The sequence below is a fragment of the Alligator mississippiensis genome, chromosome 11 (genome assembly GCF_030867095.1).
Source record: "Alligator mississippiensis isolate rAllMis1 chromosome 11, rAllMis1, whole genome shotgun sequence".
NCBI lineage: Eukaryota > Metazoa > Chordata > Crocodylia > Alligatoridae > Alligator > Alligator mississippiensis.
This window is the reverse complement of record NC_081834.1, coordinates 46,651,869-46,679,818: the sequence shown is the minus strand read 5'-3', so window position 1 is coordinate 46,679,818 and position 27,950 is coordinate 46,651,869. Positions and strand designations below refer to the sequence as shown.

Below are 27,950 nucleotides of genomic sequence, written 5' to 3'. Positions count from 1 at the left end.
GTAGCCAGTTTAAGATGACCGGGTCCTGCAAACACTTGAGAAAGCCCAGGGCTCCTTCCCAACAGAAGCAGAGTTAAATATCAATGCCTTGCTGAAAAGCAGTGTGTTGGGCTTGTGTCCTAAGGATATTTTCACAATGAGGCATAGGGATTCACATTTCCTAGAGGGGGTACAGTAAATCGGATGACAAGCAGGACTTCCTGTCCAAGATGTCCCTGCCTCTCGTGCCCCTGCATACGCATCAAAGGGCAAAAGGACTGTTTGAAAGAAAGACTCCCTGTTTATCTGGGCACAGGGCCCAAAGAAGGATGTCCTGGCTGGGCACTACAGAACCAACTCCACAGAACCAAAGAGCCGGATGCTTGTGAAGCTGCTTTAGGAGATCAGAGGGCGGTGAGCTGCAGTTTGGCTTGGGGACTCTCCTAAGCAGGGCTTGTAGCAGAAAACCCCCTTTGTGCATTTCCCTTCTGGACATTGATATAACAGAAGCCCTTCTCGCCTGCACCCTCCCCCCCTCAATTTTGTGCATTTCTTTTTCCTTCTAAGCATTGGCAGAGACCTAGCGCACACATTGCATGGGTGTGGCAAGGCTCGGAGCAAGCCAGAAAGCTGAAGTGGCTTTCTGTAGGAGAAACCTAGAAACTACATCTACATATCAATTAAGCTCAGTGTCAATAAAGAAAACAACTAAAATATCCACTTCAAAGACTGTAAATATATTCTGGTGCTAACCTAACCTGTCCCCAGTAGCCTTTGATCCTCACTACCTCACATTGCATTTTTATATATTTCTCACACTGCATTTTTATATTTCATCTGTCTCATCTTTACCATGAGATTTTGTATTTTATATTTTATACTTTTGAACCCTTAAGGAATGTACTCCCTGTAGAAAAAAACTGCATTGAAATTGTAATTGCAAAGTGACAAAATCTGCTATATTGGGCTGGTCCCTTGAGTGAATGTGAGTATGTATGATGATCAGTAGGTAATTAAATGACAAAGCAAGAGCCTCTGGCTGTTAATTAATAATAGCCTAGCCAGAGGAACTTACCCTTACAAAATGCAACTCTACAAGCCATTTTAGGCTAACCATGCCAAGGAACTGATTCCTGGAACAGAGCACCCCCGTATTGACTATTCCTGTAACCCATGACAATACATCCATTAAGTCAATTGAGTCAAGGGTAGATTCCCAAAACTGCAGGCAGAGACCCCCGTGACTGACAGCTGTCATGCACTACTCAAGACCCACATGGGACAGCAACCTCCAGATTGGGCAGCCAAGATGATACTGGGGGGATCACACAAGTATGCCAGAAAGAGATAAAAGGCAGTGAAGCATGACCCTCAGTGGTACCCCCTCATCCAGCACCTGACCTACCAAGACAGAAGGACAAGCAAGCGTCTCCCTTCTGGAGAAGCCATCACCCTGGAGGAAGCTGACCAGCAACAGCAGACTCCAGAGCCCCGGATATGTATAAACCAACTTCGGTGCTACACTACTATTGCAGCAATTGTGTGTGTGTGTGAGTGTGTTATGGTGGCCAGTACCCCTCATAACTCAAAGTTTGCCTTTATGATTTTATTGGTAACTTCACATCCCGTACAATAAATTAGAATTCATTATGATTCTGTGAGTTGGTCCTTTGTAGCCAACACACTGACACTGATTTGCAAAATGTATGACTGAATCTGCACTTCTCAAAAAACAAAAAAAAAGAAGTGCAAAGAAAAAACTGACCAATTCTGGTCCTCAGTTCCTTTTCCACTGCTTTGCTCTGAGTCACCTCAGTGTGCATTTAAAAAGCGACAGCATGAGATATACATTCAGGCATGGTCTTTGCTCTCCATCACTGGAGTTGCAAGTCTACAAAATCCTCAGGTTTAGGCTAGCCTGATATATGAGGAGCTGCCTTACCTCCTCCAGGGCCCAAACCTCTCTTTGACTCTGCTGTCCTTTTCTGTGATGCAGTAACAGGGGTGACAAACAAAACAACTTCCACAAAGTTGGGGAAAAACAGATAAAAAGGTCATTTATTTACAGTTTTTAACCATACCGCTGGGCTATATACACAGGGTACAAAAGAATAATCAAATGGAAACGGGCTCAGAAAACAAAACAGCAACATCCATAAAAACACTCCATAGGGTTGACAGTTAAGTAAAAATACAAGATTATCAAAATAAAATGTGTTTGCTTCTATAACCACGAACAGGCTCCACATCTATGATCCTAATCCCATGGGGTTCTCTCACCTCACATTCCCTTCGTCTTGAGATATGATGTCTCTGTCCTGCCCCTGACAGCTTACAGTCAAACACAACCCAGCTTGCCCTAACATGGCAGAAAAGACATCTGAGGTCATTTAGGTAGGCATTAAGGCCTCATCTCTAAGAGGGAAGTTTCCTGGAGTAGCTATTGCAGGGCAACATTTCCACTAGAGATGGATTCTGGTATAGCTTGCCTATTCTAAAATAGCTGTTCCATGTGGACTCTTTATTTCAAACTTTATTTCTATTCCAGAATATGCAGCACATTTACTCTGGAATAAAAGAAGCTGTTTTGAAACAAGGGCATTCACATGAAGGAGTTATTACAGAATAGCTCTGCGGCAGTAGTTAGCATTAGTAGTCATTCTGCTACAGCTATGCTGGCCACATGGAGGCAGGCCTTTAGCTATTCAGGCCTCAGGACATTCCTTCAGCAAAGTCTGCTCCAAAGCATGGTTTTACTCCCCAGAGTAACCGCCTAAGAAGGAAGGAGGGTCCAGTGGCTAGCACACTAGCTTGGGACTGACGAGACTGAGGCTTAACCCCTGGCTGTGCCAGTGACCCTTGTGGAAGTCACTTAATCTGTGTCTCAGGTCCCCATCTGTGAAATGGGCATGCTAATCCTTCCCTGCCCCACAGGGGGCTCTGAGATACCATGGGCTTAAGGCTGAGATGCACTAAAAAATGTAGGCCCCTTCTTGTGCTATCAATCCACTCTTTGTCTGGGGACTTGAATGGCATCAAGTTATCAGGAGTAGAGAAGTGAGAAAACAGTTCATCTCTTGGTTAATTGTATTATCCCAGCTTTCTATCCCAATGGTAACACAGCTCAGCTTCACAGTGATTGCCCATTCAGAGCACTGTGTGGACATTAAGCACTTTCTTCTCGTGACTCCTCTACAAGGTGGGCAGGAAACAGTGTTATCATTCCCCCATTTTACAGATGGGAAAACCAAGGCACTGGGTGGCAGCAGCAACTAGCTCTGCATTGTACAGGATTCAGTGGCAGAGCCAGGAATAGCACAATGGGTTTCTTACTCCCTTCCAGATGCCCCCCATTACCAGGCCTTCCTCATTTTGCCAGCTGTGTAGTGAACACATTGGACTCCCGGCTGGCTTGTGTGCTGTCTCCAGAGCTGACTCTGGGCTCTGGATCATGCAAGATCCACTTGGGATCTGCACATCAGCTGCCAGTCCAGCTGGGTACCGTACAGGTCCCTGGCTACAGCCTGGTCAGAAATCTTTGGCACTGCCCATTCTTCTTTACCCCTTCTTTCTTTCTTTGAAACCCCCCCCCCCCCCCCCCCCCCCCCCCAGTGCATTTGGGCTTCTTTTTCGTCTCCCTGTTTCCAAGTCCTTGAGGTGTGCTAGCCTTGGGTCATGTCCACAAACATTTCTCCATGACCATGAGCACTAAAAACATAATTTTGGTTTTAAGTGAAAGCCAAGGGCCTCCCCTCCTGGCAGGCTTCCCACAGCTGGGTCTTTAAGGGAGGCATTCAAGGTTGTAAAACCACATGGCAAAGGCAAGAGAGCTGGCAACACGGTGGGTGGCAGCATTTAGCCCTTCAGATTACCACTTCTGCTTTGCCATCTGTACCATTTTGAAACAATGCTACAGTCAGTACTGACCTCAGTACTCGGTCACCAGCTCCACTGAAAAGGTGTAGCCAGGGAAATAGAGTAATTTTGGCTTGGATATAATATTCCAGTTATGGATTCAGCAATGTTGCAAGCAGAGGTATGACAATCTTGGGAATTCACTGGAGTGAGTTAAACCCTGGTCATGCCATGGGTGCAGAAGCCTGGGTCCTATCAGGCGTCCATCTAGTCCAGCACCTTGTCCCAGATGGCAGCCAGCACCTGCTGCTTCAGAGACATATGCAGTGATTCAAGAACTGGCCCCTACAGGGAAGTGTTTTTTTTCTAGCCTCCATCCCTCAGGGATTGACTCACACCATGAAGCAAGAGCCCTTGCAAGCCCCGTGACAGGTATTCCAAAACACTTGTCACTTTAGTAAATTTAAAAAGACAGGCATCTCCATTCTCTGCCATAGTGATGTCTTGTAGCATTGAGTTCCATAGGTTAACCAGGAATTGAGTCAAGTGACTCTTTTTATCATCTGCTTTTTTTATCATTGTCTCTTCTATTTGGCACTGGTGAGGCTCCATCTGCAGTACTGTGTCCAGTTTTGGGGCCCCCACTATAGAAAGAATGTGGATAAACAGAAGAGAGTCCAGTGGAGGGCAATGAAAATTGTGAGCGGGCTCGGGGACATGACTTCTGAGGAGAGGCTGAGGGAACTGAGCTTATTTAGTCTGGAGAAGAGAAGAATGAGGAGGGATTTAATAGCTGGCCCATTCATTGCTTCTTCAAGCTTTCTTGATCATCTCTTCCCCCTCCCCGCCGCCACGCTGTCTACTCTAGACCTTTATAAATCTTTCCCCAGAGGATTTTTACCCAAGCTCCTGATAATTTCTTTGTCACCTGCCTGTCAGGTCTGTTCTTGTTGCATTTCCTGTGGGGTCAATGCAGTACCCAAGTGGAGGGCGAAGGCACCCCTAACAGAAAGCCTAACAGGCTGCCGTTTCCAAAGGCACTTGGATCAGCTTAGGTCATGGTCCTACTGATGTCAACAGGACTTTCACTGGGACCTTCAGAGAGACGAGTCAGGCCATTTCCTTTGGAAATCCCAACCACTCTCAGCAATGCACTCATATCCCACTGTGGACTGGATGCCATGATGCCCATGTGATATTCTTGTAGTTGTTGTCAATGCTACCACAACAACCTACTGAGCAGGAGCAAAGTCCCACCATGCCCTAAGAAGCCTCCTCTGGTTTCCCTCCACATTCGCAGGACCACTTCACCGTGCATACCCAGCCTCCTGCAGCAGGCCTGCTTCTGCTGGCAGCAGCCTTGGCAGTACACTTTATCTGGGGATAGGGCATCCCTAACACCTCTATCTACAGATGGCAGCATGCAAACACATTCCCATTCAAGTCCTGTGAGTCTTTCTTTGGCCAACCTCTGAAAAGTGGCTGGAGCATTTATCATTCCCCAGCTAAGCACCAGGGATTTATAGTAGGTCTGTGCAAATAGGGAAGTATTCAATTCAGATTCAGAGGACAGTTATTCGAATCACTGTCCCCATTCGATTCAGCTGAATCGGCTTCAAAAGATTTGGAGCCGATTCAGAGACTTGGTAATTCAGATCTGCCGGGGAGAGGCAGGCACAGCTGGATGGCTGCAGGTTCTCCTGCGGCTCCTCCGGCTGTGCTTGCCTCTCCCCAGGTGGGGAGGAGCCACGGAAGAAGCCCCCATTGCTACCCTGCCTGGCCCTGGCTCCTGGCATTTTTAAAGAAAAGAAAAAAAGCCTTGCACTCACTGGCTGTAGCAGCAGCGATTGAGGCCTCTAGGCACTCATGGCAAAGTCACCTTGCACAGCACAGAGCAGTGGGGATGCCCCCCCGGCACCCGCACAGCAGCTGCCCCCTGGCGCAGGTGCAGCGCGGCTCGGCAGGGCACTGTGAGCTTGCCAGGAGCTACGGCAGCTGGGGCTAAGCAGTGCTTGGCTCTGGGTGACTGCTGCAGCTGGTGAATGTGGGGCTTTCTTCTTTTTTTTTTTTTTAAAGTCCCAGGAGGCCAGGGCCAGGCAGGACAGCCATGGGGGCTTCTCCCATGGCTCCCCTGGCCCGGGGAGAGGCAGGCACAGCTGAAGGAGCTGTGGGATAACCTGCAACTGCCTGGCTGTGCTTGCCTCTCCCCGGCCGATCTGAATCTCTGAATCTTTTCCGAATCTTTTTCAAATGATTTGGATGCTTCGAATCAATTCAGAGCTTTTAATGAGTCTCCCGATTTGATTCAGATTCGGAGATTCGGCCCCCAAATCGAGCCAAATCTCCTCTGAATCAAATTGGCAACTGAAGGTTTGCACAGCCCTAATTTATAATGCCTGGCCAATGGCATCAAGGGTTGGTTTTGCACTGGAGCCCTTGGCAGGTGCAATACTATCTACCAGTTCATCTGTCTCTAGACCCAGTGCTACTTTCAGGTCCTCAGACCCCTGCAAGACACTCCTGTACACTGTTCAAGGAGGTCTCCTCATCCTCGTCTTTCTTGGGAGAGATGTCCACCCACTTCACCTGCACAAGTAGCTCAGCACACAGTTGATGCCAATCCTATTTTCTGAGCAGCCAGTGATCACTACATCACACTTCTTCAGGCATGCATAACTCAGGCACGGAGCTGCTCTCGCCATGGCCTGGGAGCCCATGCTAGCATCAGCCTTGCACTTCTTCCTGTGGGCTGCTGCAGCAAGGGACAGGCTTCCATTTCTTTTTTAAATTTGCACCATTCACAATATTTTCTTCAAGGCACATAAAACCCAACCCTGAAGAGGCATCCCTCGCCAGCATATCTGCAGCATAACTCTAAGTCCTGTTGAAACCCAAGGGGGTTCTTCTCTTTTATCACTGCCATCTTGTGAAAGGCCAATCATTCCCCTTGTTTAGAAGGCTACACTTGTTCTGCTGGATCCATCTCTCTCCTCTTCATCCAAGTGGCCTTGCTCTTTCCTGTGACAATGACACTGACCAGGTCTCAAACTTGATAAGCGTAACTTTCTTCTAACTTTGCATGGGATTGATGTTTTTTTGGTTCTGATGACTCCACTCCCTTTGTAACTCAAGGCCCGGTGGTGAGACCTGATACGTTACTGTTCACCAATAAGTTGAGTCTCAGTTTGTACAAAGGCCTCCTCTGCCTCCTTTATTGGGGATGTCTGCTCTAATGGAGTTTCTTCTCGTGATGGCTCACGATATTCTGCAGACATGGGCAATCCATTTGCTTTTCTGTTTAGTAGGTCTAAATGCCCATCATTAAAGCATCCAATACTCATAGCACTGAAGGCGCTAGTATAAAATTTTAGTATCACCAAGAATTTAACATCTAGGATTCGCTGCCATCTGATTATTCGATTTCATAGTTCCTGATTCTGTGCCTGAAATCAAACTTCAAACCAGAAATAAGTTTTCTTCTGTGGCTTACAAATGTCTGCTTCTTTAATAAAGAACCTCCTGAAAGGAGTTCAAGAGAGCTTAGATGTTTTGTTCCCAAGATCCCCATCCTGAGTCAGATGCATTTGCTTCAAAGTCACATGATGAAAAGCCATTCATTCACTTCAGGGGGAGAGGAGGAGGGAGGGCTAGTTGGCTGTGGTGTGTTTGCCCTCTTTTGTAAGAAAATAAAAAATATATACTCAGGTTCCGTTTTTTAGATCTGTCTGCCTAAAAAATGCAATTAGATGCTAAATGCATGACGGACAGTAATCAGATACAGGCAGTCCTCAGACTTACGACACAATTGCTTCCTGAAAGCTGCGTCTTAAGTCGAAATGTAACTCGGAACCGATTTTCCCATAGGAAACAATGTTATAAATGGGGAATTGGTTCCTGAACCAAGGCCCGATACCCTATTTTCACCAAAAATAACCCATAATTTTGTCCTCAATCAATTATAGATGAGTAATATAGCTACATTAATGTATTTATATTGTAATTAGCAATTGCATTGATTTGGAAGGACTTCTTTGAGGTGACTTTGCTGGACTTTTTGAAGGCCTCTTGGCTGGAGTCTTCTCAAGAGTCTTGTCTGCAGGTTTTTCTGGAGTCTTGGCTACTTTCTTAAAGAAAGCATCCAAGGAAGCTTGGAGAGATGTTTTCCAGGGAGATGGACGATGCAGTGAACGTGCTCACTGGCATGATATAGCATTGGATCAAGTGTTGTAAAGCTGAAACTGACGTCATAAAGTTGAAACAGGGTGTCAATTTATAACTGTAAGGCATAATGTTGTAACTTGAAATGCTGTAAGTCAAAGACTGCCTGTATTATGGGGATGACAGTAGTGTGCAATCCCTGTTTCTACAAGAGCAGGCCCAATACTATAAGCTGATGTCAAACACTTTCTTCATGTCATTGATGCTGCCTCAGTCTATGCTAGCAGAGGATCTGCCCCTCAGCTAATAAAGGCATCAAAAGGAAAGCAACCCAGTTTTTGGAGGTGTTGGGCTGCCATAGCTGCCAATGACTTCCAGAAGAAGCAGCACTACTACTCGTACCAATATTTGTATGGGGCTTCACTTGGACCAGCAGCTTGGCACCTCTTGCCTGGGGTTGTCCAAGGAGCACACGGAACAGCCTGGTTCAGTGCAGTGCCAAGTGTGGCGCAATATGCAAAGTGCTTCATACACACTTGCAAATCATTTGCATGCTACCTTAAATGTCAGCTTCTGGCCAGCAGTGCTTGCCATGGGCAAGACATGGGGCTGCACATAGATGTACCACTGTGGGTGAGGTTGAAACGCAGGTAGGTGCTGGGGCTCTTGAGGTGCAGGAGAGCGACTGCGGGTTGTCTGAAGCATATGGCAATTGCTGCAGCTGGGAAAGAGATGGCTGGCAAGGGTAAGGAGATGGCTCATCCCACTGTCTCTGCTGGCCAGTCCTGTTGCTTCTGTCTGTGCCAGTGGCACCTGCTCTTCCTGTCTGATCCTACACTTGCTGGCTTCAGCAGAAGGCAAGCCAATATCACCATTGTCCTGCTCAGACAGAAAAAGGAGACAACAAACTGTAGGCATGCACTTGGTGGGTGTGCGAGACTCCAGCTTGGGGATGGAAAGTGTGGTGGAGTGGCCTGGAAGGCATCATGAGAGAGGCTGAATGTTCTGACCATCTCAGTAGGAGTCAGGCCCATCACTCCTTCAGGCTCCTCTGGGCACCCAACCTGAGGGATTTTCAGCACAAGGGTATTCATTTAGATTAAGAGAGGGAATAGGTCTTAAATGGAATAGCAAATACTGAATAACTCCCTGTGTGCGTCTCCTTGTGCTGTGCTGGAACAAAAATGCCTTATTCTGAATTAGCTTAATCCACCCAGGAAAAAGAATAAGGCAAATTTATTCTGGATAGTCACACAGAGACCTAATCAGGAAAAGCTATTCTGGAACAACACTCCATGTAGAGAAACCCTGACTATGGATTTAAGCACCCTCAATATTTGCCACCACCAAACTAACTCTTTAGTGTCTTCAATAGTTCATTCAGGGCCTAAGGGGTACGTCTCTTTGGGTATCAGGCAGCGCACTGGGAAGGTAGCCAAATTAGACATGATCCGCCCAGAGCTTTCTTCATGATAGTACAACTGCATTTAAATCACAGCATCCACTGCTAGGAGTTACAGGAAAAGAGATTTTAAAAAAAAATTTACAGAGTTGGAAACTATCATCAGGCTATTTACAAGGTTACAAAATAAGAAAAGGCCAATCCGAAGAGGCCTGGAGCACAGATATGCAACAAAAGTACGAATGTGAGGGGGTCCAACTCTTCAGCAAGAAGAGCCCCCAAAATTAGCTCGAATGATAGGTGGGGCCTCGCTTCGAATCTGTGACCCTAATTAGAGCCACATGAAAACCAGTAGAAATAAGGAGGGAGAGCAAAATTATTTTCCCTTACGTTTTTTAGGCCCAGGTTTCAAGATCTAACAGTCTGTCAACATTTCTGAGGGGGAGGGGGAAATTTGTTCCAAATCTGTTAAAAAAATTAGTTTCTTCCCCCCACCCACCCAACTGAAGTTGAAATCACTAACGTCATTTTTTATCTGATGATGAGTTCTAGGGCAAACTCTCTCCACACCTCTCCTTCATTAAGAGGGGCAGAGATACCATGCCCCTGGTGTGGTCTTGTGTGGTCCATGGATAGCTGAGCTAATGCACGGGAGTCTGGGAACTCACTCCACTCACCAGAGGGGCCTGGGATTTTGCCCTTGTTCTTCTCACAGGATGCTTCCAGTCTTGGCTTAACTGCCTTCCCAGTCTATCCTCAAGTCTCCTCTTGTAACAGCAGTGGGCTGTCACCATTCAGCTCTGTAGGGTCACAGAGAGTGAAGACCAGGAAGTCCCAGCTGGGGAGTGCTCCACAGTGAGTTTTTTCCAAACATCAGCTAAAGCTGCCGATGATGAGCAGAAGGGGAAGGGTCTGATCCAGTGCTACAGGCTGAACTAGGCTGTTGAGTGGCACAACCAGAGGGGTCACCAGCATCAACACTGGAGCCACTGGGGACATACGAGAGGGACGGGGAAGAGCCAGAAGGACCAGAGGGATGGGAAAAGGAGAGTGGAAACTGATGGTGTGAAAAATCAGAGGAAGAGAAGAAATAGGAAAGGGAAAAAAGTAGGACAGTGGGAGGCCAACTCCACAGCCAAAGTAGGAGTTGTGGGGCCTAGTCACAGTATTGCCAATCCTGAGCTTTTAAAGATAGCAGGAGACAGACCTCCCAAAACACTGAGGACATGGGCTTTAAATATGACCTCTGGGTTTCTGCTTGTTCACCTGCTGGTGGCTGAGCTCTGAAGGGTCGCATGCTGCCCAACTCTTGTCTGTGCCCATCCCAGGCTGGACATTCACTTTCATATAATGCCAGTGGAGATTCTCAGGTAGATCCCTTGACTCTGGGAGCTGGGACTTTTGACCAAACATTATAAAACACAAAAAACTGCAAGAGAGGACAACACTGCTAGAGATGGGATACAGTTGGGAGGAGGCAGGAAGGGGGTTGTGGGGATAAGGGTGTAGGCAGAGGGAAGAGTAAGGCAGACCGGACGTCAAGAGGTGAGACTTAGGGGGGAATGAGGAAGAGGCATGTGGAGGCAGCCAGTTAATTTATCAGGGATGAGGCCTGGGCTCCAGAGGGAGTAGGAGAGGGGAAGGAAGGGTGGGGCGGGAAGGCACGGGATGGGAAGGACAAGGCCCAGGGCAGATCCAGTGGGGTGGCAGAGAGGGATGGGATGGGAAGGGGTGAGGGGGAGGAAGGGAAGGAGGGCAGGGATGGGATGGGAGCAGAAGAGGCACCCAGGGGGGAGGAGAAAGAGCTGGCAGCAGAGAAGGCTGAGGAGGCCTGGAGGGCATTGCTGGCACTGGACTTGGCAGTGGAGAGGAGCGAGGGCTTGTCCCCGGCATGTGTACGCTGGTGCCGATTGAGGTGGGAACTGCGGCTGAAGCACTTCCCGCACTCAGGGCACTTGTAGGGCTTTTCCCCGGTGTGGACGCGCTGGTGGATGGTCAGCTCCGAGCGCTGGATGAAACTCTTCCCACAGTCGGCACACTGGTAGGGTTTCTCACCTAGGTGCGTGCGTTGGTGGGTTATGAGGTTGGAGCTGACACTGAAGCATTTTCCGCACTCGTTGCAGCGGTACGGCTTCTCCCCAGTGTGCATGCGCTGGTGGATGGTCAAGTCTGACTTCTGGATGAAGCTCTTTCCACAGTCAGGACAGGCATACGGCTTCTCCCCTGTATGGATGCGCTGGTGCTTCACCAGGGCCGAGCGCTGCCCAAAGCCCTTCCCGCAGTCTGCACACTTGAAAGGCTTCTCCGCTGGGGGTGGGGGTGGCGGAGGCTTCCCCGCCCCAAGGTTCTTCCCGCAGTCCATGCACTGCTGGGCGCGCAGCCGAGGATGCAGCACGGGCACAGGGGCCCCACCCAGGCTCTTCCCGCAGTCTGTGCACTTGTGAGGCTTGCCCCCAGTCTTGCCACCAGGGCTGGCCACATAGCTCTTCCCACAGTCTGCACACTGGGGGGGCCGTGCCACAGCGTGCACCCGCTGGTGCTTGACCAGGGCAGCACTCTGGCTGAAACAGCGCCCACAGTCAGAGCACTTAAAAAGCTTGCCGTGCTGGTGGGCAGCCAGGAAGCCTTTGAGGTGCTCAGGGCAGCGGTAAGAGGCCTGTTCAGCTGCGTGGATCTTCTGGTGACGGTCCAGGTGGGAGCTGACACTGAAGCTCTTGCCGCAGTCGGGACACTGATAGGGGCGCTCCCCAGTGTGGGTGCGCTGGTGCCGCTCCAGGTCTGAGCGCTGGATGAAGCTTTTGCCGCAGTCAGCACACTGGAAGGGGCGTTCCCCCGTGTGGATGCGCTGGTGCTGCGTTAGGTTGGAGCTGCGACTGAAGCATTTCCCACAGTCCCCACACTGGTACGGCCGCTCCCCGCTATGGGTCTTGCGATGCTTGGATAGCGATGCCCGCTGGGCGAAGCACTTCCCGCACTCGGGGCACTGGTGGGGAGCAGCTGCTGCCACCTCCTCCTCCTCCTCCGCCAGGCGGCCACGGGGGCCTGGCTGGTTGCTGCCACTGCTGCAGGTGTGGTGGCGTCGCGACTCGCCCAGATGAGTGCGGCGGTGCCGGTCCAGGTGAGAGCTGACACTGAAGCACTTCCCGCACTGGCCGCACTGGTAGGGGCGCTCACCAGTGTGGGTGCGCTGGTGCCTCTCCAGGTCTGACTTCTGGATGAAGCTCTTACCACAATCAGCGCACTGAAACGGGCGCTCACCTGTATGGATACGTTGGTGCTGTGTCAGGTTGGACCCGCGGCTGAAGCACTTCCCGCAGTCCCCGCAGCGGTAGGGCTTCTCCCCTGTGTGGATCTTCTGGTGCTTGGCTAGGATGGAGCGCTGGCGGAAGCAGCGCCCACACTCAGGGCACTGGTGCGGCTTCTCAGGTGTCTGCACCCGCTGCTGGAGCCGGCTGCAGGTGTAGTCCTTTCCACACTCCAGGCATGTGCCAGGACCCCGTGCCGCCACTGCCTTTGCCTTCTTGAGGCCCGTGCGGCGGGTGGCTTTGCCCTCCTGCTTCCCTGTGGGGAGGCTCTTCTGTGGTGGTGGCTCCTGCCCTTCTGACTGGCACTGGCTCCCGCTGGCCTTCCCCTGGTCAGGACCCTCTGCGGTTTCCAGTAAGGGCCCAGGGGAGTCTGCTTTCTCCGAGCTTTCCTGCAGGGGAGTCTCCTCTTCATTTTCACTCATGGTCCCATCACCGGCTGGGATAGAGAGAAAGAGAGAGAGAGAGAGGGAGAGAGAATCCCGATGCGAGTTATTCCCTGTGCCAAGTGAAGCAAACTCAAAGAGCTGCTGGGGAGACTAAAAAAATCAGGAGCTGAATCCCTTAAAACTTTCCCCAGAGGAAAAGTCTGTCCTGGTGCTGTGCTGGAGGAAGCCTAGGGTCAATCAGGGAACATGAAGAGCCACAGGTGACATGATCCTCCTCTGAGGTTACAACACCCACTGGGACAACCCTAACCTGAATGACACAAGACAGAACTGAGGAGCTTACCGGGAATCTCCTACCCTACCTCTACTTGCTTCAATTTCAAGGGACTGCTCCTCTTTTATGGCCAAGACTCCTGCCTGACTCCCTCTTTAAAAACATCTGCCACAAAACTTCTCCCTCCCTGCCCTCTGATAGAGGATTGGGAAAAGGGATAGGCACTGTCACTTCCCATATTCTTCTAGCCCACTTCCTGGCCTTAAAGAACATCAAATCCAGCTTCTGCTGCAATCTCATGTTATGCTACCCCTTTACCCACACCAAGCTGCGTACACAGTCAAACCCACCCATCCTCCATCAGGAGCAAACAAACATGGAGTTGGAGCGACAGTGAGACGCTGCTTGGACATGACAGAGGAGGAGGACATGGTTCAGTTTACAACAGAGCTTTGCAATTTAAAACTGACTTAAAAAACCATTCTAAAACAGATATATTGAGGTCACACTGGAAACTGGCACATCAATCTAAGGGTTTGATGCACTTCGTAGTACAAAGTTTGGGTTGTTCAATCAAGAGATTTCTGAGATATGGGGTAACCCCACAGTAGCATGTTTTTAAGACTTCATAGTTTTTAGAGTACTTATTTGCGCAGAAGTCAGTATGAACGTGAAACTACCATCACTCAACTAGTCTGCTGACAGTCAGTGTCAGATGGAAGGAGTAAGCCCCCAACACTTGTTCCTACAAAGTTATTAGCTGTGACTCCTGGACACGCAGCACAAACCACTGGAGAGAGACAGAAATACTCTGCGCAATATGCTGTAGCATTGGACAGATGTGCTGGGCCAGGGCCCAGATTGTCATGTGGTTGGGTCTTTGCTTCCCCTGTATCTTGCTAATATTTCTGTGCATTTCACAATTTGTACAGATCAAGGCCTGATGACCTTACCCCAGCAGAAACCACTGTCATTCTCAGTTCACAGGTAATAAGTGCTACAAGTCACCCTGAGCATAGCTGACAGCAAAATCCAGGTCCCTAATAGCATGACTACCCTGCCACGGTAGTGTGCCTCATGCCCCAGCTAAGGCATTCCTGAGCATCTCACCCACGGACTCCTGCTCACCGGTGAGGCGTATCTAATGCAACAGCCCCAAGACTGAGCTGCCTTCTACAATGAGTGTGCCTGCCCGTTCTCCGTGTACACACTCCCCTGCCCACTGGAAAACACTTCTCCTGGATGGCCAGAAACTGGGGACCCTGAATCCCAGGACTGCGCTGTGCTGCCTAGTGCCCACCTGTTAAGGCTGATGGCCTGGGACAGCATACAAATGAGACACTGGCCCAATTTTTATATTTGATGAACATGCTTAAATCCTAGCATCAAAAGAGTCATTTTCTTCCTCCAGGTCTCTGTGAAACCTCCATTTCTGTCTGGCTCCTGCTCCAACACAAACTGTCCCTATAAAGTATTTTTTCCATCACATCAGCTTCCATTCAACCCTGCCCCGCCTCTCCCTGGCCCTGCCCCCCTCAAGTCATTTCAACACCAACCCCAGCAAGCATAGGTGACTGGTGCCACCTTAGTCAGGGGGGACCCCCCCCCCCCATCCCCCCCGTGACCAGTCGATGACGGCAGGGGGCTATGGCAGATTGCTGTGGCTACTTCCGGAAGTGGTGGCCGCTCCGGGAGCACCGCTCCCTGGCTGGCGCTCGTAGGGGCGGCACCAGCGCTCCCACCTGCCCCTCTGCCCATTATCTAAGTGGAGAGTGCAGCTGGTCAGGGGGTGCACGTGCATCCCCTACATGTTGCCACTGCCAGCAAACATGTCCAGTCCTGCCCACTTCCCTTGGCCTCATACCCCTCAAGCCTCAGATGTTCCCACTCCCTGTATTCCCTCTTCCCAATTTTCCTCAGCTGCAACAAGGAGCTTGACAATCTCTCTTGCTCTCCCTGGCCACCCCCCTCAAATTTGTTTGACCCTTACACACTGTAAAGGACCAAATCATTGGCAATCTTGCCTCATGGTTAGGCCATTGAGAGAGGGCAGGAGCCAGGGGTATAGTCAAAAACACAGGCTGAGACATGATCTGGGATCTATGTTACCACATCCAAGGGGGAAACTCTGGAGCAGAATCAAAAATGCAGCCAGGGCCAAGGCCAAGGTCCAATAATCAGATGCCAAGTTACCAGATCCAAGACAAAATCCATAAGCTAGAGTCCGTGAACAAAACCAAAAGGGGTCAGGAACCTTGAAAAGCAGAGTGCAGGGGAACAGAGAGGCTTACCAGAGCAGACCTTAGTCAAAACTACAGGCTTGCCTGGGGTCTCTTGCCACAGATGGAGTTAAATGGAAAAGCCCAAATGGTGGCCAGCTGGAGTCATAGGACTGTCAGTCAAAGCCCCAGGCAGGTTTGGCCCAGTAGTCAATTAGCCCAGGCCAAGCTGCCTGTTAGGACCCCTGATGCACACATACTCAAACCCTGGGGACCAGGGAACAAAAACTCTTTTCTGCTGCTCACACTCCCTTTCACATGCACACTCCCTTTGCTGCTCCCCTCACAGGGGGAGACATCCTCCTCCCTTAGCACCCCCTGCCCTCTCCTCAGTCACTTCACCTCCATCCTTGGGGTTCTTCGCTGCTTTCTTGCGTGCTTTGCGCTTCCCCTCCTGGTTCTGCTCCCTCACCAGCTCCCGCAGCATCTTCTCCACCTGGGTCCGGCCAGCGGTTTGCAGGATGAGACCCAGCTGCCGGCGGAGGTCGGGGTTCATCCCTCCTTCACTGGAGCTGGCTGAGGCCGAGTTCTGGACCTGGGTAGGCTCCAGCTGACTCTGCTCACACTCCATCTCCAGACCTGAAAGGGACACAGGTCATCAGCATGCTACTCTCATGAGAGGGAAACTGAGAGGATGCTGTATGGGGTGTAAACCAGGAGTGGCCCCACAGGCATCACTAGTGTGGATTCCCCTCTCTCCTCCAGTTGCAAGTCAGAAATAATCTCACTAGAGTCACTGGGACAGATTCCCTGCCACTCATCTCCGTGTTAATCAAGAGTGACTCCACTAAAGTGACTTGGACCCATACTCCTATCATTCCTCCCATTGTAAGCCAGGAGTTACCCCACACTGATCACCGAGCCTGGCTTCTGGTGTTAGTTAGACACGGCTGCCATGGATTTAGTTCAGCTCAGGCTAGTCATCAAGAATACCTCTGGTGTGAAAGGCACATGGGTGACTTTCCACAGTGTTGGCACACCTAACCCACAGCCACTTACCGGAGACAAGTCCTCTTCTCCTGTGAGACTCAGCGAAGGCCGTTATCCGAGGCCAGCTGATGGCAATCTCCTCCGCTACAGCAAAAATAGACCAGAGAGATGTTAGATACAGGACATACCCAGTGAAAGTGCCTAGAAGCTCTAGTGAACCCGACTGCTAGTAAGAACTTGGCGTCAGCATTAAAGGCCCACCTAGGCAAACACCCTGAAGGCACACCATCTGTAGACAGCACACAGTGGAGTCATGTGGTCAGCATCACATCTCCCTGCTTTTCGACTTCCAAGTCCCAACAACCACATACCCTTTTTACAACTGGGGACAGCATTTGGCATGAAACCAGAGCAGAGCTTGAACCCACACATCGAGGGCCATAGCAAGATGTCACCATTCCCCTCAACTGGATGACACAGGTTGCTTAGAATGAGACAAGTAATTACACACATTTGAGCCTGATGTGTGAGAACAGATTTGTCAAAGTACTCATTTAAAAGGACAAGGATCCATAGATTCAGAAGGCCAGGAGGAGCTGCCTGACCTTTTGGTTATCACAGGACACAGAATCTCACCCAGTGACTCCTGCACTGAGCCCTAGGACTTGTGGTTGAACCAGGACAGACCTTCCACACAGAAAATGAAGGCACTTACACAGAGGCAGCATTATCACTTCAGCTGAGCACCTCCTTCTCCTTAATGCAATGTTCCTCGCATCCTCTCTGTGAGACAGGGCACGGATACTAACCCCTTTTGTACATGGGGAACTGAGGCACACACAGACTAAGAGACTTGCCCAAGGGCAAACAGAAAAGCCATGGAAGGGTAGGGGGCTGCACATAGCTTTCTTGAGTCTCCAGCTATGACAGCTTATTAAAGGACAGGAAAGAGATGACCAGTGCTGAGATTTAGACACCAAGTCATGGTGACTCCACCATGATGGCTTCTTCCACAGGTTGCTCTGATGGTCACTTCTGCCATTAAAAACTGGCTTGGACAAATCTCATTTCAGCTTCCAACCCCTGGGTATTGTTCTGCCTCCTTCCACCAGATGAATTATAGAACCCTCTGCTATTGAAAATCTCCTCCTTGCCAAGGTATTTCTGACTCAAGGACAAGCAAGCTAAGTGGAGCTACAGAGAGCTGGCTGGATAACTCAACATGCTAGACTCCAGGCCTGAAGATCACCAGACAGCTCAGCAAGCCATGGCCAGCAGTTGATTAGTTTGCTGGATTCATGTTACTTGGGGGGAAAATCCCACCACAGCATAAAACTTTCTTTAGCTGGCTAACTTTTACAAGGCTCCACATTGCAGTCATTTATGTCAAAGACAAAACTCCCACTGTCTTTAATGACACAAGACCAGGCCTACTGAAAATATGAGAATTGGGGTAGAAAAGCTTCAAGGGAACGTAGCAAAATTGCCATCCACAGAATCTATCCATTCAGCACCTGTCTTTCCTTCTTTTAGGAAAAATCATAGCAGTTTAGTTTCACTTACTGCAGGACAGGAGCAGACAGAAGAAAAAAATTACAAAGGATTAGTGAAGCATGTTCACAGAAGGTTAAGTCCTCTCCCTCTTTTACAGCGGTATCACTATTTGTCTGCCCATGCCTGGATTAAGGTATTTAAACATGGATTTGAGGTCAGAATGCTAACCAGCGGTTTTAAATAGGCAGGTTTTTTCCCCTTCTACCTCCAAATATTCAAACAAAACATTAGATGAGAACTGGAAGGGACTTTCCCACCTCCATCAGACTTCATCATCCTGCTGTGGCAGGTTCCTGTCCATCTCCTCTGCCTCAATCCTCATCTCTGGACTGCTGATTTGTGACCCTCGGCTCTGGACTCCTGGTTGCGACCATTGTAGTATTGTGCCCCTAACCCCCCATGCCAGTTTGCATGCCTCAAAAAATGTTAGTATTCGCTGCAGAGCAGTCCCCATTTCTTCTGATGGGCTCCTCAGCCACTGGCGTTTCCCTGAAGCAGTGGTTCTCAACCTTTTTAGACTCAAGGCGCCTCTTGGAAAATGCCAGCTCTTAGTTTTCACTCTTTTTTTGCCTACAAAAAATAAAGGATCAGTTTTTCTGTTGCAAAGACCTCAGAAAGATCACAACTATTTGAAATCTCTGGGTTTATCTTGTGAAGGATATATGCAAACCTAACAGTGCTAACATTGTGTGGCTCCAAAACCCAATTCAGCATCAGCTCCTGCTCCCAGTCTACTGGCTCGATTCAGCCCCACTGCATGGTCCAGCTCCAGCCCTGACTGGCCCTGGAGCCCCTGAAGCCTGCTCCTGTTCTGGCCCCAGCTCCACCACCCGAACCCCTCAGTCCTGTTATGGTCCTCTCTGGTGAGCTACAGGAATGTTCTGTGCCCTGCCTACTGCACCTTGGAGAAAGAAGAGATATTTTCATGTCCCACAGGCACAGAACAAAATACTTGAACAGTGAGAAGGGCATGGCTTGGCTGACTAGTCATGGCGGATAGGGGAAGATGCATGTGACCCAAATCCCCCACCTTGCACATCCTGAGAACCCTCGTCCTTGGGCACCTGGAGATGCTCTTAAGGGTGGCAGGGAGTGTCAGGAGTCTGTCTGCTTGCTGCCCTCACAAGCCCCAGGGGCGCACGTACATGTACTAACTTTCCAACAGTTAAACCGGCTTAACTGTTTTTTTAAGCTGACTTAACTGTCAGAGTGTACACATGTATGTGGCATGCAGTTGGATTAAATGTACACAATATACCTCCAAGATGGATTATCTTGAGCCGCCTTAGTTAAATCAGCATAGGTTACAAGATGGCTGCCACAACATCAAGGAGCTACTCGTGTGTGCGTTAGGGTGGCCATCATAGAGGACCACCCGGTTGTCCTCTGTCCTCTATTGATACGAAACTGGATGCCTTTGTGTCTTCTATTTTTCTCTTGAAGAGAAAAATAAGAGGACATAAAGGCATCGGGTTTTGTATCAAGAGAGGATAGAGGACAGAATAGCAGAAAACTGGAATGTCCTCTATGATGGCCACCTAGTGTACGTTCTGACATGACTTAAGTTGGCTTAGTTAAGTCACCTTGGGCTCCTATAAATGTGACGGAGCTCTGCTCCGATGCGTCCTAATTAGCATGTGTCAGAGCAGACTCAATTAAGCAAGTCTATTGCAAATCTGCTGGAACATGCTAATTAGCGTGCTTCAGCAGCCTCTGTCTCACATGCATTCAGTGTCTCCGCATTTCAAAATAGCGGTGGGGTGCTTTAACTGAAGCTCATCGTACGAGTTTTAAAGTACCCCCACTGCCATTTTGAAGCATGGGATGCTGAATACACGTGACACTTTGGGCGCTCTAATTAAAGTGGCTCTCAGAGTCACTCTAATTAAAGTGCCTCCCCTGACTCCAGAGCATGTGCATAGATGCCTCTTATTTTCTGTTGGCCTCATATGTGTTTAGGCACTCCAGCTCGCTCTGATATTCTGGATGGGACTGGCTGCTGGCTACATGAGTGGCCTCAGGCTTGGGTGTGGCTGCTACATAAAGCAGTAATCCTTGCAGACAGATCCCTAACACAATGACCTGATATGATCACCAGTTTGCTAGAAGGTATAAATGCATGAGGTTGGCTTTTTCCCTATGAGTGCTGCTCCTTGTCTCTCCTTCTATAACAGGGGTGGGCAATTATTTTGGGCGGAAGGCTGCTTACTGAGTTTAGGCAAGCCATCGAGGGCCACATGACAGGCAGCCAAGAGCAGATAAATATTAATTTCCGAAATTTTTTAGGGGCCCGTGGGCCAGATAGAATGGCCTGGCAGGCTGCATTTTGCCCACCCCTGTTCTATAATATATTGAAATTGGGTAGTATCCCTTTAAATATCTCTTGTGCTATTTAATAAAATACCATCCTATTACATTCAGGCCAGTGGTTCTCAACCTGTTTTAGACTCAAGCCACCCTTTGTAAAATGCCAGCTCTCAGCTTTTACTCTGTTCTTGACTATGGAAAAATAATAGAGTAGCTCTTCTGTTTCAAAGAACTCAGAAAGATGACAATGGGTCAGAATGTTTTTGACACTATGGATTCCTATTTGAAATCTCTGGGTTCATCTTGGGAATTGTGTGTGGGTGTATGCACATCTAACGGTGCTAATATTGAGTGGTACCCTATGGCATCCTTAAAAGGATCCCCCAGGGTGCTACGGCACCCTGGTTGAGATTCACTGATAGAGGTGAAACCAATGATTTTCAATCAGGGTGCCTTGAGATCCTTCCAAGGTTAGCAGTGTTATGTGTGCAAACATGACTCACACATTCACAGAGATTCAAATAGAAATATAGTGTTAAATACATTTGACCTGCTGTAGTCTTTCTGTGTTGTTTCCAACAGAAGCGCTGCTTTACTATTTTTCTGTAGTCAAAGCACCAGCAAAAACTAAGGGCTGGCATCTCCTGCAGGGTGCCTTGAGTCCAAAAAAAGGCTGAGAAGTACTGGACAAAACCTTTCAGCCTCACACCCTGATGGGGGTTTTTTCAGGCTTTAGAATCATAGTATCATAGAAAAGAAGGGCTAGAAGGGACGTCAACAAGGCCAAGCCACTGCTCAAGGAAAGATCGTCTCTGTCCAAACCATCCAATACAAATCTTTGGCTAACCTATTTCTAAAACTACACAGTCAACCCTGCCGTGCAAAACAGTGTGTCCAAAGACACTAAAACCACCTTAACCTGCCACAGGTAAAACAGGGGGACAAGGACTGTCATTGTCTTGCTGTTGCAAAGGTTGTTAAAATGCACTTGAGAGATCAAAGGAAGAGCACCATGCCCCCACTACAGGAAAACACCCCACAGTCCATACCAATCTGACCATAGGGTAAAATTCCTTCCTGACCCAAATGTGGCAATTGGTTTGACCCTTAGTAGAGAGGTCTGAGTAGACCCTCTACCCAGGAACCTCCAGATTTTAGTCTGAGCAGGAGCACTGGCACACCCCAGTCCAAAATCCCCTTTCCGAGGCAGGTGGGGGAACCCCCCCCCCCCCCAGATACCTGTAGCGATAGAAAGGGAAAAATATTCCTTCCTGGCCTTATGGGGCAAACAGCAGATAAAAAATAATGAATGGTCTTGCATGGCAGGCAAGAAGAGGCAGCCTGCTCCCATGGGTGATATATTTGCCTGCTGCTCGAGTTCAGCAGTCAACTGTGAGCTCTGTTACTGATCCTCTCCGTCAATCACTTCATCTCTTTTTGCTTCAGTCTCTTCATGGCAAAATCCATCCTTGTCCATTTAGCTTCTCAGAGCAAGGGGGTGGGGAGGAGAGGGAGAGTATGGGCAGGGGCTGCTTCTAACTATATTCCTGTGCCTCACAGTACGCAACAGGGCTTCAACTTTGAGCCTCAGCAGTACAGCTAACAGTAACACTGGTCTAAAATGCCCTGGGGAGGTATTGAGAAGAACGCTCTCCCCCCAATAAAATTACAGCAGCTAAACCTGGCAGATTTAAAAACCACAGCTTGGGGAAAGGTTTTTGCTCCCTGGGATAAGGTCACCAAGTGCCACAGTATTGCAGGAAGCCCCCCTCTTTCTCCAGCACTGCCGAGAAGGAAGGTTTAATGAAAAGCAGCTGTGCCTGGAGTCTGGTTAGAGTGCTAAGCAGGAGCCGCATCCATTTTGTTCTCCAGCTCTTCTGAAAAGGCCGCCTCTGGATCAATCTGGCCATAATAGGTGGTACTTGACCTACATTTCAGTCTGCTGCTCGGGAGAAGTCTTCTGCAGCCCTTGGAGTCAGATCTGAGAGCTCATGTCTGCTCATCTCAGCTGGGCTCTACACAGATATAACTCCAGGAAACCAGATCCTCTGCTGGGGTGACTGAGAAGGGAGCAATGATAATTTATGCCAGCAAAAGGGTTTGGCCCCATTGGCTTCAAAGGGTTACTCCAGATTTACATCAGGGAGAATAGGGACACTCCTTATTTACAGCATGGTAAGTGGGAGGGGAATCAGCTACTTCTGGTTTATACCAGCCTGAGTGATAGGGGACTTGGTGCCAGCGACTCCTAGGAGCTGCTCCTGTTTCACACTAGGGTAAGACTAAACAAATCAGACCCACTGACTCCAGTTATGGTTATTCCTGGTGAACACTAGGGTGAGGGTGAGGATGAAAGGAAAGTAAGGGCCACAAGACCAAAAGTTCTCACCTACCACTATCTGAACAGTCAAGTCGCTCTTTGCTTGTGACTAGGTGTACTCGGGCCTCTCTTCTGTTCCTTTATCTGTCATTGTTCCCTAACCTTCTCCTCCCATCGTGCTCATGTTATGTCACACAGACACCCCCGCCCCCTGCCTTTACTTGAAAGGATTTGTGTCAGGACTTAGCCATGGGAGACAGCTCAAAGAGCTGGACTCTGAGAAGCTCTGTCACCTCTCAGAGGGCACAGCCAACAGCCAAGGTCTGCATTTGTCTTCCATATGTGGCCTCCCTCCGAGTCACCACTCAATCCCACCTTGTTTTCTTGTGCTCCACACTGCCAGGACTTGAGCCAGCTGGTTTAACCCTAATCTTGGCATTGTTATGCTGGAATCAGCCACGCAGGCACAGCCTACTTATGGGTCTGGAAGCCCTTGCTTCAGGCCTCCAGGTTGGGAAACACTCAGTTCTCCACTGTCCTGATGCCATGTGGACCAGGTGGAATTAGATCTCCAGCCAGTGTAAATCGGTATCACATCATGGGAGTCAGGGAGGCCCGAACACCAGAGCCATAATCAGCTCCATTACACTAGAGTCAAAAGGGCCAAATCCTTAGTAGGTTCAACTAGATGTCTCTACTGTAGTCAATGGAGCCAAGCCCCCAGCAGATGTATATCAGCCACAGCTCCAATGGCTTCAGTGGTTTTTCCATTGATTTACACTACTTGAGTATTTGGCTCACAGTCAAGTTTATCCCTTGGGATGACATGGGCCTGTTACAGGAGCTGCAATTTCTGTGCCCTATACTAGACACAGAGAGTACAGATCAATTAAGGCAGAGAATGAACAACAAGACGCTCATCTGTATATAATCCTGTGCCTTATTATTACTACATGTCTCATTGTACTCCTTGGATCCCCAGGCCACATCAGGGCCCCACTTCTGCAGACCCTGTGTAGGGACAAATACACACACGCATGTGCACACAGCAAGCCCCTCTTTTGTGGTGCTCGCAAAGTAAGCAGACAAGAGAGACAAAGGGTGGGAGGGGAAGGGCTTGTCCAAAGTAACACAGCAGGGCAGTGCTGGAGCCTAGAAAAGGACCCAGGAGTCCTGCATTCCAGTCCAGTGCCTGTATCCACTAGTCCATGTCCTCTCTGAAGAGAAAGCTGGATCTGGGAAGACAGCAAACAGATAGTATCTGCACAGTTGTATGTGGGAATGGACCTGTACATGCAGCTTTTTTTAAGGCCCTGGGTAGGCACAGAACAGAATCACAGCTGTACTTCTGACCCTCTACCTGAGGCAAAGGCTTGTGAAGCGAACAAACTCAAACAGGATCAGGGACTATGAGCAATGTTGCCAACTCCCGTGACTTTTGGTGTTGTTCTTAAAGTCTACACTTTGGGAATGTGAAAAACTTAGCTCTTTCTTTTGTATAGATATATATCCACACGTCTGTGTGTTTTTACGTACAGGCAATCCCCGATAACACTGTTTTGCTGAGTGCTATTTCACTATAACAGTCATTTTGGATTGATACCCGATTCGACTTAGTGCTCAGCAAGTTCTGTTATAATGCTCATGGGCATCGAGCAGGAAACATACACTAGTGCCACGGTGCATCGGCAGCGCACAGCCTTGTTGTGCGAGTTACCCTGCCTGTGCTATTTAGCTGCCTGCACAGTGCCTGGGCCAGACGCGGTGGGGCTATGACTCGTGGTGGGGGAGTCCTGGATGCTGTGCCCCGCTTCTGCCACCTGGAGTGACCACGACTGTGGCCATGACAGTCCACCCTGCCTGCTGCCCAGCACGGAGGGGACCAACAGCACCATGTCCGCAGCTCGGGCCCAGGCAGGCGGCAATGGCACGTGCTAGCTGAGCTGGCCCTGAGCTACCAGACGCTCACATCACTGCTGCTGGGCATCCTGGTAACGAATTATATTTATTTACATTAAATTCTTATGGAAAAATTGGTTTCGCTTAATGCTATTCCACTTAATGCTCGGGTTAATTTGGTAACCAGTTAAGAGCGCTAAATGGGGGTTGCCTGTATATATAAGACGGAGCTAAGTTTTTCACATTCCCAAAGCATGGACTTTAAGAACAATGCCAAAAATCATGAGAGTTAGCAATGCTGTATGATTTTTATCCCCCCCCCCGAAGCCTAAAGGACAGATCTCCGAGCAGAAGCTGATTTGGTGGCTTCAGAGGTCTTCTGAAAAGCACAACGGAGCAGAGTCCTTACCTAGTGAGATCACGTTCTCGTAGTTCTCCTGCATGGTGTCCCTGGTAAGTGCCTCTTGGGCAGTAAGTGCCTTGGTGATATTTACAGCCACTGTCTTGAAGGCCGCCAGCTCCTGAAACAGCAAGAGCCTCTCACTCAGCACCTGCTACCCTGCCACAAACCCCAGTTCAGTCACAAGCCCCCCTCTCCCAAGCACCAAACCCAACCAGCAAACACAGGCGCGGCTGCACAGTTTCCTCTACCAGTTGCAACACCCACAAGGTGGCTGCCCAACCACTGAGCCTCCAGTCTGGGCTGCATACTCCTGGCAAAGCACTGCCAGGACCCTCCTTCGCTTTCTCGGCTTCCTGCCTACTCTCCTTATCTGTTCCACAGCTGCCCCCTGCCATGGCACAAAACAGACCTAGATGCTGGGATGCGATGGGGGCCAGTGAAAGGGAGCCTGATAAGGCCAAGTGAAGAGACAGGCACCTGCTGGCAGGGTGGCACCTGGACATCAGCAGAGCGAGCATGGGATAGGGGCCTAGCCAGCAGTGCCTGCAGGGCAAAGAGGTCCGATACAGACCCTGCCCTGGGCCACTCCATAGCTACCCCTGCACACTTCTGCCCTGGCACAGCATAACACCGGGTTCGGGCAGCTGCAGGAGGCGTGAACCCCGCGCCCACAAGTGGGGAGATCCGTCTCTCAGCTGACGGCATGCTCCGAGGTCTGGGAACCGCCCTGGGCACGGATCTGCACGCAGCTTAAAAAGAGACTGGGGCTTTCCTGTGCAGGAGCGAAAAGCAAAAGCAGAGTGTGGCTCTCAAAGGGCAGGTAAGTCATTGTATTTTAGATTCAACTTACTGCGGGGCACGAGTGTGCTCATGGGAAGGTCCCCTAGAGCAGCCGGCGTGGGGGGAAGCCCTGCCCTTGTACCCCATGGTAAATGCCCCTACGTCCGCACCCCGGGAGGCAGGGAGCCGCCGGGGCGAGAGGCGCCATTGGGGATGTGCTCGACCTTTGCACGCCGGGATCTGTCCCTGGTGCCGGCAGACAAGGCTTGGCGGGTGAACCCAATACCTTTCATTAGACCAACTCGTATAGTTGGAAAGAAAGTCTTCGCAAGCTTTCGGGCCAAGCCGAGCCTTGATGCCGGGGAGCGTCGGCTCGCTTCGTGGCCCAGCGCCTCCCGCCTGCGGGGACGGTTTTGACCTTGCCCGCGGGGGCCGCGCTGGACAAGAGCCCGCCCGGCCCGGCCCGGCCCGGCCCGGGGATCCTGTGGCCCGGCCGGAGCCGGGGCCGGGGGCAGGTTTCGCTCCCTCTGCTCCTCGCTTCGGCCGCAGCCGGGGCGGCGGGGAAGGGCCCCGCGCAGCCAGCCCCTCGCCCCCTGCCCCGGGCATTGTTTCCCGCTGGCTCCGGGTCCGGGCCGCCCCGCGCTCGCTGTTACCTGGAGCCCGGCTCGGGGCGGGCAGGGCCCGGCTGCCGCCGCCGCAGCGGTCCCCTGGGCCGGGCCGGGCCGGGCCAGGCAGCGGGGCGAGCCGGGCTCCGGGGCGCCGTGGATGCAGCGCCGACGGTGACCCGGGAAGCGCAACCCCGGATGCAGTGCGCGGCAGGACGGAGCCGCGGCTCCTCCGCGCCCCCCGCCGCCGCCGCCGGGGCCCTCTAGCGGCTCCGCGCCCGCGCCCGCCCCGGCCTCCGCCCGCGGCACGTGGGGGGCCCGGCCCGGCCCGGCCCGGCCCGCGCCAGCTGCTCCCCGCGCCCGCCGGCCGCCAGCCCGCAGACCCCGCTCCTCGCACGGGAACACCCCTCGTCGGCCGGCCTCCTGGCACCTCGGGGGCACTGAAAACACCCCTCGTTAAGCTTAAAGCCCCCGTATGAAACTCCAGGTACCTCTGGTTAGACCCCGGGCACCCCTGGGGCTCCAGGCACCCCGCATTACATTGAAAGCACCTCTTGCTAGATACCAGGCACCTTCATTAGACTTAAAACACCCCTCATAAGACTCCAGGCACCCTTTGTTAGACTTAAAGCCCCCCTTATTAAACTCCTGGCACCCCTCATTAGACTCCTGGCACCTCTGGTTAGGCCCCAGGCACCCCTCAGGAAATGCCAGCTCCTCCTTTGTGCCTAAGGAAACATAACAGTGGTTCTTCTGCTGCAGAGGATGGAGAGACCCCGGCTTCGCAGCATCCGACGTTCCCGGTTGACATCCCGGGGTGTATCTTGGGAATCGCGTTTGCTGGCGTGGCGGGAGCAGAGCTGGGCATCCAGGCTCTCAGGCTCCTGTCACGAGACCAGGCTCCCTTTGCTTGGCGCAGGCCTGGGCGTAGCCATCCCAGGGTTGCCAACTCAATCTATTCCAGGAGGTTTCATTACACGATGTAATGACATTAATTACGGTGTGTAGATTTTACGTCAGGAAGGCAAATGCACATTACTATTACATTTGAAAAACCCACCGGGCTGCTGTATGACTTGGATTCAACATTTCATTTATTTGAATGGATGCGCTGTCATTTATCTCCTGGGTGACTCTCAGCAATCTCCCGGAGGTTTATAGCTAATTCCTGCAGACCAGGCCCCCCTGCCTGGAGGTTGGCAACCCTAAGCCATCCACCAGTTGCTCATGGGCATTTTTTCACATCATGTAGAAAACTGAATAAAGATGTCAGTGGGTTGAGTCCTCAACTAGTGTAAAGCAAGGCAGTTCTTTTGATATCGCTGGCACAACTCTGCTCTGCACCAGCGTTCGAGGTGGCCTGTGCCAGTCTGAGTGTGCTCTCTGCTGTACATATCTGACACGTGCATTGCATTGGCAGGTGTTGCCTTGCCATAATGTTGCAACATTGAGAAGAGGCCTCATAGCTGTTCGCCCAGCTCCTTGGCCATGCCTTTTTCGGTGGGCCTGCTGGA

General features: G+C 50.6%; 1 protein-coding gene across 4 annotated transcripts; it reads right to left on the bottom strand.

The window, feature by feature from the left end:
* Positions 1–2,010: 2,010 nt before the first annotated feature.
* Positions 2,011–26,761, bottom strand: LOC102561385 (zinc finger protein 665). 4 transcript variants are annotated; one of them, XR_009455385.1, is made up of 6 exons: positions 26,485–26,761; positions 25,058–25,169; positions 16,638–16,712; positions 15,981–16,217; positions 10,072–13,135; positions 2,011–9,056 (listed from the first exon to the last, which is right to left on the bottom strand). XR_009455385.1 is itself a non-coding variant. In XM_059714197.1 (5 exons), exons 2-5 carry the CDS (start codon positions 25,089–25,091, stop codon positions 10,986–10,988), a joined length of 2,496 nt encoding a protein of 831 aa, XP_059570180.1. In that variant the 5' UTR covers positions 25,092–25,169; positions 26,485–26,761; the 3' UTR covers positions 2,011–10,985. The 4 variants fall into 4 exon arrangements, 3 of the variants coding, with proteins under 3 accessions (XP_059570180.1, XP_059570181.1, XP_059570182.1); XM_059714197.1 differs by having other exon boundaries at positions 2,011–13,135; XM_059714198.1 differs by lacking the exon at positions 26,485–26,761 and adding an exon at positions 26,118–26,427 and having other exon boundaries at positions 2,011–13,135.
* Positions 26,762–27,950: the final 1,189 nt, after the last annotated feature.